The 11,046-nt window shown below is 44.3% G+C and overlaps 1 protein-coding gene across 1 annotated transcript; it reads left to right on the top strand.

The window, feature by feature from the left end:
- Positions 1-4,010: 4,010 nt before the first annotated feature.
- On the top strand, positions 4,011-10,250 carry LOC116686694 (L-serine dehydratase/L-threonine deaminase-like). The gene is made up of 5 exons (XM_032511725.1): positions 4,011-4,185; positions 5,434-5,473; positions 6,034-6,173; positions 9,299-9,386; positions 10,015-10,250. Exons 1-5 carry the CDS (start codon positions 4,030-4,032, stop codon positions 10,143-10,145), a joined length of 555 nt encoding a protein of 184 aa, XP_032367616.1. The 5' UTR covers positions 4,011-4,029; the 3' UTR covers positions 10,146-10,250.
- The last annotated feature ends 796 nt before the right edge of the window (positions 10,251-11,046 follow it).

The raw sequence follows: 11,046 nt of genomic DNA, 5'->3' as shown, positions 1-11,046 counted from the left end.
AGTATGGAGGTATTATGGCTTGTCTTCTGTCTAGCTTTATGTCTGTATTTTTCTGTATGTTGTATGTAGGTATGGCTTATGTATGTATGTGTCTTACGTCCGTACTCCGTACGGACGTTACTTCGACGACGGACGGACTGAGTTGTATGTCTAGGCTGTCTCGGTCCTTTCTTTATGGCTGTAATGTCTGTCTTGCTGGTACTTGTATATTCTGTATGTATGTCTTTATTTATGATCTGTCTGGCTGCCCTGCTGTCTGTCATGTCTTACTGTCTGTCTGTATGTATTGTATATGTCTGTCGTTTGGCTGTCTGGACTGGCTGTCTGGCGTCTTCTCGTCCGTCGTCTTTCCGTCTGTCTGTTACGTCTAGTCCTCTGTCTGTCTCTGTCTCTCTCATGATCTGTGGACGGGGTGTATGTCTGGCTGTCTGTCCCTCCGTCCTGTACTTATAGTATTTCCTGTGTGTCCCGTCCGTCCTGCTCTGTCCCGTATGCTGTATGTACTGTCTCTCTGTACGTCTCCTTCCCGGCTCTCTGTTCTGTTTGTCTTTCATTTACTATCCATATTGGTTCTGTGGGATTGTTTGTTATTTGTTTATTATATCTGTGTATACACGTTCTGTTATGATGCATGTGGTGTGGTTGTGTGTGTGTGACCTGTTCTGTAAGCTACGTGGGACCTTGAAATTCCCCCTTGGGATCAATAACCCCCATACATCTATCTATCCATCATCTAATCTATCTATCTATCATATGCTATCATCTATCTATCAGCATACTCTATCTGATCCTATCGATCGTATCTTACTATCTATCCATTATCGTATTTCATCTTATCTCATATCATATTCTATCTAGTCTATAACCTCTAGCCATCATATACTCATATACTCCTATCTATTATGATCTGATCTATCGCATATACTATCTATCTATCTATCTATCTATTCTATCTGATCCTCTTATCTACTATACTATCTATCTATCCTCACTATCTATATCTCATTCGATCTATCGTCATCATTATCAATCTACCATTACATCTATCCAGTCTATCTATTAATAGTCTATCCGCTATCTATCCACATCGATCTAAGCTACTTATCTATCGATCTATCTATCTAATCTTCTCTCTATCAGGCATGAGTCTATTATTCTATCTATCTATCTATCTATACAATCAGCTAACTCAGGGATACCGCACCTTGTTGTGGTCTTCATGGCGTCTCTGGCAGAACCATGTCTCTGCGGTGTCCCCCCCCGTTCCCCCCCCCCGCCATCAGAAAGTATGAAGTAGCCAGCAGCCGAAGCAGCTCCACGTCGTGGCCACCCCCTGAGACAGAAGGCCTGGCCCTCAGCCAGAAAGCGACGGCCACGTCCCGTTTTACCTAACGTGGCTCCTGAATCACACGGGGTCCTTTAAGATCCGGAGTCATCGGACACCTCTGCGAAACCGGAGTATTGTACTCCCCATGGGGGCCGGTGAATCTGAGGACAACAAAAAAAATCACGTACTCTGGCGTTAGTACGTAGGTATTGCGTTGGTCCTAAATGTCCCAGTATGTGGAGAAATGTCATGCATGACGTCCTGTAAATGAGGCTGTCTCTCCCCTGAGGAAAACGCGCCCATAGCTCGACGTATCCAGCCTCGTTCTGACAGAGTGTTAGGGTTTTCGGACAGCGACCTCTAGGGTCGTAGCAGTTATACAGTCGCGAGTCTGCCGTGTGCCTGAAAGTGAGGTCAGATGTAGTCATCCGCGTGGTCACGCGTCACATTGTGAGTCAGTGCAATCATGTGCAGTCGATGCAATGCTTCAGATTTAAACGGTTTTTTTTTACGACATGACTGTCAACTGAAATTTAGTGATAAATCCGTGAAAGTAATAAAGTTTTCTCATGTACAACCAATACAAGAAGATGTGACATCATGTTCAGAAAACGTTGTGCTACATGGTAGGCTTGAGTCTAACGTTAGCTCAAACACCATGCACCTGAAGCAGCCAGTTGTTGTGTTGTGCAGCTGAACTGTAGCGAAAGCTTAATGAGGAAACCAACTGGGTTAAGACGAACTACTCCCACAGGATGGTTAAGGCCCGTGTAAAACAAGAAAGGAAAACGGAGATCTGGTAACTTTAGGAGAAGGAAAAGCGTTACGTCATGGTATGTTCTGAGTCACGGTGGTAACCTCAGGACAGTGAACGTAGCGTCTGATTTGAACCCAAACCTCCATCTTAATCACTTAACTCGAAAGGTATCACTAAAAGACACCCACAAACTGGCGTTATCACGTGGTAGACTAGTCTTTAACCGAACCTTCAATTACAGCAATACAGTACTATTCTCTTCTTATCTGTATAAGTAGTGAGGAGGTATTTCCTGCCACCACTAGGGAGCGCTAGTTCATGAACTTGGGGGGGGGTGGGGGGGGGGTGGGCTGGCGGGGGGCGCTGGAAGCTTGTCTGGCATTAAAATGGGGATCAGTGTTCCCAAAAAGGCCCAACAGACGTCCTTAATGTCTCCATTTTCGTCCACACTCAAAGAGTTTCATTTTCCTGTCCCCCATGGACACGCCAGTGGCGATCAGCTGAGACTCAGCAAGAGATCATAAACTCAAACTGACGATTGATTGATTGATTGGTTGACAAATAGGTTGGCGATGAATTTAATAGTTGACAGACTTGGATTAATCTTTGCAGCTCCACATGCCTGTGGTCAGGTGTCTAGACTTCTGTCTGTTTTGTCTCGTTTTGTCTCGTTTGGTCTCGGAGTGGGCGGAGCGAGGTAGCGATCGCGTCGTCTGCTGGTTCAGAGTGAGTCGTATTCTTCTTCTTCTTCTTCTATGCGTATTTCCTGGGGAGAAACATGTAGTTTTTGGTCGCGCCCCTAAAGCAACAAAGGGGGTCAGACTCAGTCACTTGACATATAGCGTGCGACACCACGCGCCAGACCTGTAGAGGTTATATTGATTTTATTTGAAACCATAACGCCCTATATTTTGAGGTGTATTAGTGCACGTTGTATGTATGTATGTATGTATGTATGTATGTATGTATGTATGTATGGATGTATGTATGGATGTATGTATGTATGTATGTACGTATGTATGTACGTATGTATGTACGTATGTACGTATGTATGTATGTATGTATGTATGTATGTATATATGTATGTATTTATGTATGTATGTATGTACAATACGTACTGTACTTATGTATTTATGTGTGTACAGTACGTACTCTATGTACAGTATGTATGTATGTACTGTATATATGTACTGTATATATGTACTGTATATGTGTACTGTTTGTATGTATATTTATATCCATATTGTTCATGTGGATTAGTTTGTTATTTGTTATTATATCTGTTATATAACTGTTACTGTTATGATGCATGTGTGTGTGTGTGTGTGTGTGTGTGATGTCTGTAAGCTACTGGGACCTTGAAATTCCCCTTGGGATCAATATCCCTCCATCCATCTATCTATCCATCTATCTATCTATCTATCTATCTATCTATCTATCTATCTATCTATCTATCTAGCACTATCATCTATCTATCATCTATCGATCGCTATCTTAATAATCTATCTCATTATCTTATTATCATCTATCCATCCATCATCTATCATCTATCTAGTCTATATCTCTATCATATATCTATCTATCTATCTATCTATCTATATCTATCTATCTATCTACATATCTATCTATCTATCATCTATCTATCTATAATATCTATCTATCTATCTATCTATTCTATTCATCTATCTATCTATCACTACCATCTATCTATCTACATCTATCATTAATTCTATCCAGCTATCTATCCATCATCTATCTATCTTCTATCTATCTAGCTATCTATCTATCTCATCTCATCTATCTACTATCTATCTATATCTATCTATCTAATCTATCTACTAATCAGCTAACCAGGGATACCGCACCTTGTTGGTCCAATGGCGTCTCTGAGAAACTCATGTCTCTGCTGGTGTCCCCCCACCGTTACCCCCCCCCCCCCAGAAAGATGAAGACCCAGCAGCAGCAGCTCCACGTGGCCACCCCCCTGAGACAGAGCCTGGCCCTCAGCAAAGCCGCCGGCACGTCCGTTTACCTCAAGCTGGACTCCTCTCAGCCCACGGGGTCCTTTAAGATCCGGGGCATCGGACACCTCTGCAAAACCGTGAGTCTTTCTCCCCCGGGGAGCCGGAGAATCTGAGGACTCGTTTCTGGGTTAACGGAGTAGTTGTTTGGTCTCTAAAATGTCCAAATATTGGGAGAAATGCTCATGATGACGTCCTGAAATGAGGCTGTCCTCCCCCTGAAAAACGCCCCCATAGGTCGACCGTTCCAGCCTCGTTCTGACCTGAGTTTAGGTTTCCAGTGACAGCGCCCTCTAGTGGTCGTAGCAGTTATACAGTCGCCGAGCTGGCGTGTGCAAAGTGACGTCATGAGTCATCGGTGTCACCCCCCGATGTGAGTCCAGTGCAGATGTGAGTCGTGCATGCTCAGATTTAAACGGTTTACGACATGACTGTCATACTGAAATTAGTGAAATCCGTGAAATAATAAAGTTTTCTCATTACAAACAATCACAGAAGATGGAAATCATTTCAGAAACGTTGTAGCTAGCTATGGTAGCTTGATGCTAACGTTAGCTCAAAACACCATTCACCTGACAGCCGTTGTTGTGTTTGATGCTAACTTGTAGCGAAGCTAGCAGTGAACCAACTGGGTTAAGAAGAAGACTTTCCCCCAGGAGGTTCATGTCCCGTGTAAAAAGAAAAGGAAACCGAGTTCTTGTAACTTTAGGGAAGAAACGGAGCTACGTCATGTATGTTCTGCGTCACGGTGGTAACCTTCAGGAAGTGAAGTAGCGTCTGATTTGAACCCAAACCTCCATCTTTTCATCAACTTAACTCCGTAGTTCTCCTAAAACCAACCAAACTGGGAGCGTTTCACGGGGTTAACGACGTCTTTAACCGTAACCTTCAATAAAGCATACATTATCATTATTCTTCTTCTCTGGTATAAGTATGATGAGGTATTTCCTGCCACCACTAGGGAGCGCTAGTTCATGAAATGTGGGGGGGGGGGGGGGGGGGGGGGGGGGGGGGGGGGCGACGACTTGGCATTAAAATGTGGATCAGTGTTTCCAAAAAGCCCAACACGACGTCCTTAAAATGTCTCATTTTGTCCACAACTCAAAGAGTTTCATTTTCCTGTCCCATTGAACACGCTGACATCTGAGAAGATCAGAAGATCAGAAGACTCAAACTGACTGATTGATTGATTTGATTGGTTATCAAAATAGTTGGCGATGAATTTAATAGTTGACAACGATTGGATTCATCTTTGCAGCTCCACTGTCCTGTGGTTCAGGTGTCTGACTGTCTCGTTTTGTCTCGTTTTGTCTCGTTTTGTCTCGTAGTGGGCGGAGCGAGGATGCGAGCGCTTCGTCTGCTGTTCAGGTGAGTCGTCGTCTTCTTCTTCTTCTATGCGTATTTCACTGTGGGAGAAACTGTATTTTTGGTTCGGCGCCCCTAAAGCAAAGGGGGTCAGACTCAGTCCCTGACATAAGCGTCGCATCCAGGTCCAGACATGTAGAGGTTATTGATTTTATTTAAACCATAAAGCCCGATATCTTTGACTGTATTAGTGCACGTCTCATACGGTCTTCTCACTTAGAGCTCGGTCGACATAAAGTCCTAAAAAAGTCTGCAACAAGCTACTTCTCCATCATAGAGCTCCTAAAAACATTGGGAGAAAGACAACCGCGTATATGAACGCGACGTCATGACGTCATGTTGTTAAAAAGGAACAGAAACTTCAGAAAAAGGCTCCATCCTCCCCTTAAACTACACCTCTGACTAGTATCCTAGACCTAGTACCCGGACTAGACCTGTCTAGTATCTAGATATTTATAATTTTCAGTTTTTTAGACGTTATGTATATTTATATTTATCACTCTACATGCTTGCACACCCATATAAGCAGTTTTATGTTTTAAGACGACCCTGTCTAATTCCAGGAGGAAACGCCGGCATGGCGGCAGCGTACTCGGCCCGCGAGCTCGGCGTCCCCGCAACCATCGTCGTTCCAGGAGTTACACCGAGCCCGACGGTGGAGAGGCTGAAGGACGAGGGCGCCACCGTCATCGTCCACGGCAAGGTCAGTCCAACAGTCCCCAACCACTGTGTGTGTGTGTGTGTGTGTGTGTGTGTGTGTGTGTGTGTGTGTGTGTGTGTGTGTGTGTATACATATATACACAGTCATGGTCATAGTAGAACTTCCCATATTTTATTGTGGTGTTGTGTATTTTTTTACCGAATGATCCTTGCAGGATAATAACATGATCACCCATATATATATATATATATATATATATATATATAATATATATATTATATATATATAAATATATATATGGGTGAATCATGTATTATCCTGCAAGGATCATCGGTAAAAAAATACACACAACACCACTAAGAATATGGGTAAGTTCTACTTGACCATGACTGTGTATATATGTATACACACACACCACACACACACCACACCACACACACACACACACACACACACACACACACACACACCACACACACACACAACAGCACCACACACACACACACAAAAGAAAACAGGAAGTTCTACGATAGAAGTATTCGCAGTAATGAAATTAACCAATGAGCATCAAAATACAGACGTTACCAAGTGGGTTTTAGTCCCTTTTCCAGATGTTTTTTAAGCATTTCCAGATGTTTTAGTTCCTTTTTTCCCAAGTTTTTGTCTGTTTTTCCCCCCGTTTTTTGATTTTTCCGGTGACGTTTTTCTGAAGCTTTTTCTGTCATTTTACTGACTTTCTCCAATGTTCTTTTAACCTTTTTTCCTGTCCACATGTTATAAAACTGAATAAAACTGAATAAAACTGAATAAAACTGAATAAAACTGAATAAAACACCCATATTTAGTATGAGTAGTGGACTGATCCTAGCTTTTACCTGTGAAGAGCGTCAGATGGAACCATCCATCTTTTGTCTTTTTGACATTTTAATTGAAAGAATGACAGAAAGACTACAGAGATCTGTGGATGAATCCGGGTTAACTGACTTTTAAAGGAGTCTCTTTTTGTGTCTTTCTGTCTCTCTCTGTCTCTTTCTGTCTCTTCCTGTGTCTTTCTGTCTCTCTGTGTCTTTCTGTCTCTTCCTGTCTCTTTCTGTCTCTCTCTGTCTCTTTCTGTCTCTTCCTGTGTCTTTCTGTCTCTCTGTGTCTTTTTGTCTCTTCCTGTGTCTTTCTGTCTCTTCCTGTGTCTTTCTGTCTCTCTCTGTGTCTTTCTGTCTCTTCCTGTCTCTTTCTGTCTCTTCCTGTGTCTTTCTGTCTCTCTGTGTCTTTCTGTCTCTTCCTGTCTCTTTCTGTCTCTTCCTGTGTCTTTCTGTCTCTTCCTGTCTCTTTCTGTCTCTTCCTGTGTCTTTCCTTTGTCTTCTGTCTTCTTCTGCTTTTCTGTCTCTCGCTGCTCTTTCTGTCTCTCTGGTCTTTCTGTCTCTTCCTGTCTCTTCCTCGGGTGTCTTTCTGTCTCTTCCTTGTCTCTTTCTGTCTCTTCTCTGTCCTCTTCTCTTCTCCTCTTGTCTCTTCTGTCTCTTCGTTCTTCTGTGCTCTTCCTGTGTCGGTCTTCTCTTCCTGGTCTTCTTTCTGTCCTCTCTGTGTCCTTCTGTCTCTTCCTGTCTCTTTCTGACTCTCTCTGTGTCCTTCTGTCTCTTCCTGTCTCTTTTCTGTCTCTTCCTGTCTCTGTCTCTTCCTCTCTTTCTTCTCTCGTCCTTGTCTCTGTCCTGTCTTTCGACTCTCTCTGTGTCCTTCTGTCTCTTCTTCCTGTCTCTTTCTGTCTCTCTCTGTGTCCTTCTTCCTCTTCTGTCTCTTCTGCTCTCCTGTGTCCTTCCTTCTCTCCTTCCTGTTCGTCTTTCTGCTGCTGTCTCTTCCTGTCTTTCTGTCTCTTCCGTGTCTTCCTGTCTCCTGTGTCCTTCTGTCTCTTTCTGTCTCTTTCTTGTCTCTCTCTGTGTCTTTCTGTCTGCTTTCTGTCCTCTTTCTGTCTCTTCCTTCCTTCCTTGTCCTCCTGGTCTTTGTTTTCTGTCCTTTCTTTCTGTTTCTTCTCTTCTCATTCTTCTGTCTCTTCTGTCTCTTTGTTCTCTTCCTTGTCCTGTCCTTTCTCTCTCGTTCCTGTTCTTCCTTTCCTTTCTGTCTCTTCCTGTCTCTGTTCCTGCTCTCCTCCTGTTCCTTCCTGGCTTCCTGTCTCTTTCTGTCTGCTTTCGTCTTCCTGTCTCTTCCTGTGCTCTTGTCTGTCTCTGTCCTGTCTCTTCCTGGGCTTCGTTCTTTTCTCTCTCCTCTCTCGTTCCTGCGCGTCTCTTGTGCCTTCTGTCTCTTCCTGTCTCTTCTGTCTCCTCCTCTTGTCTTTCTTCTGTCTCTTCCTGTCTCTTTGTCCTGTCTCTCTGTGTCCTCTTCTGCTCTTCCTTTCTCTTGCCTGACTCTCTCTGTGTCCTTCTGTCTCTTCTGTCCTCTCTTCGTGTCTCTCCTCTGTCCTTCTTCCTCGTCCTGCTTCTGTCTGCTCTCTCTGTGTCTTCTGTCTCTTCCTGTGTCTCTTCCTGTCTCTTCCTGTCCTTCTTTGCTGTCTTTCTGTGTCTTCTTTCTGTCTTTCTGTCTCTTCGTTCTTCTGTCTCTCGTGTCCTTCTGTCTCTTCCTGTCTCTTTCTGTCTCTCCTCCTCTTCCTTGTCTCCTGTGGTCTTCTGTCTCTCTGTCTCTCCCGTGGTCTTCTGTCTCTTCCTGTCTCTTTCTGTCTCTCCTGTCTCTTTCCTCCTCTTCGGTCTCCTGTGTCTTTCCTGTCTCTTTCTGTCCTTCCTGTTCCTCTGTGTCCTGTCTCTTCCTTGTCTCTTCCTGTTCCTCCTGTGTCTTTCTTCTTTTTCTGTCTCTCCTCTGTTGTCTTTCTGTCTCTTCCTGTCCTTTCGTCTCTTCCTTCTTTTCCTCTCTTCCTGTGTCTCCTGTCTCTTCTGTCTCTTCCTGTGCTTCCTGTCTCTTTCTGCCTCTTTCTGTCTCTTCCTGTCTCTCCTGTGTCCTCCTGTCTTCGCTTCTTCTTCCTCGTCTGTCTCTCCTCCTCCTGTGTCTTTCTGTCTCTTTCTGCTCTCTCGTGTTCTTTCTGTCTCTCCTTTCTCTTTTCTGTCTTTCTTCCTCTCTTCCTCTCTTCCTGTGCTCCTTCCCTGTCTCTTCCTGTCTCTTCTGCCTCTCCTGTGTCACCCTGTGTCTTCAGGGCTCTGGTAGAAACCATGCGTAGGACAGCAGCTCGTAGCGAACCACCCGGCTGGATCTTCATCTCTCCCTTCGACGACCCCTCATCTGGTGAACATCAAATTTATATATATAATATATATATATTTATATGATATATAATATATATAGAGTTATATATATATATATATATATATATATATACACACCTATATACACCCTATATATACATATACATATTATATACACACCATTTCTTCTCCCCATACGAGTGAAAGAAAAGGGTTTATGTTTATTAACATATTTAATTTCCTCTATCTCAACTACATTTCTCCGCTTCAAAAATCCAATCCAATTTTTGTTTTTGTGTGTGCGTGTGTGTGGTATGGTGTGGGTGTGTTATGTGTGTGTTGTGTATGTGTGTATGGTGCGTGTGTGTGTGTGGGGCGGTGTGTTGTGTTTGTATGTTTGTGTGTTGTGTGTGTGTGTGTATGTGTGTGTTGTATGTGGTGTGTGTAGATGTGTGGTGTAGGTTCTGCGTGTGTATTGTATGTGTGTGTATGTGTGATGTGTATGTGTATGTGTATGTGTAGGTGTGTGTGTGGTGCGTGTGCTTGGTGCGCGTGCGTGCGTGCGCGTGCGTGCGCTGCCGTGCGGTGCGTGCGGTGCTGATGCGTGCGTGTCGTGCGTGGGTGTTGTGTGTGTGTGTGCGTTGCGTGTGTGTGTGTGTGTGTGCAGTGGAGGGCCACACGTCTCTGTGGCCGAGCTGGAGAAGGAGCTGACGGAGAGCCCGCGCGGTGGTGCTGTCCTGGTTGGGGGGTGGGGCTGCTGAACGGTGGTGGTGGGGGGCTGAGCACGGCCCACGCGTGATTGTGCGGCCCCGTGGTCGCCATGGAAACGCTGGGAGCACACAGCCTCAACGCCGCCGTGACGGCCGGCGAGCTGGTCACGCTGCCGGAGATCACCAGGTGAGACGAGCACACAACTCTCTCACAGTGTCAGGGACTTCGTGTGTTTTAACGCACAATGATCAACATTTCTCCTCTGAAACTGAAACTGAAAAACCCCAAAATCTGAATTTATCAGATGTTACGTAACAGTTTACAGTCATAATAGGATGTTAGTACGCACAAGACACACGCCTTGTAAGAACAGGAATCTTCTGTTTAGATGAAAACAGTGTGTTGATGGATACAATGTGAAATATACACTCATATATGTATATATATATTATATATATATATATATATATATATATTGGGAATATATTATCTGCAAAAAGAGGAACCGTGTTCTGGCGCAAACTTTCCCAAGTGCTATTTTGCAGTTTTAGAATGCGCACACACCCATCACATGCACATGCACGCACACACCCATCACATGCACATGCACACCCATCACATGCACATACACGCACACGCCCATCACATGCACACACACACCCATCACATGCACATACACACACACACACATTCTCTTATAGACATTGACACACACACCGAGGCCATTTACGTAGCCTAAAGCTGTGAGACTCTACTGGACCAAATCTGACCTCTCTCTCTCTCGCTCTCTCATCTCTCTCTCGTCACTCTCTCTCTCGTTCGTCTCTCAGTCTCTCTAACTCATTCTCTCTCTCTCTCTCTCATCCTCCTCTCTCTCTTCTCATCGCTCAGCCTCCTTCTCTCCTCTCCATCTCCTCCTCTTCTCTCGTTACTCTCTCCTCCTCTCTCTCTCTCCTCTCTCTCTCTCTCTCTCTCTCTCTCTCTCATCT

Source organism: Etheostoma spectabile, unplaced genomic scaffold (assembly GCF_008692095.1).
Source record: "Etheostoma spectabile isolate EspeVRDwgs_2016 unplaced genomic scaffold, UIUC_Espe_1.0 scaffold452, whole genome shotgun sequence".
In the NCBI taxonomy this organism is placed as follows: domain Eukaryota; kingdom Metazoa; phylum Chordata; class Actinopteri; order Perciformes; family Percidae; genus Etheostoma; species Etheostoma spectabile.
This window is presented reverse-complemented; position numbering and strand designations above follow the sequence as displayed.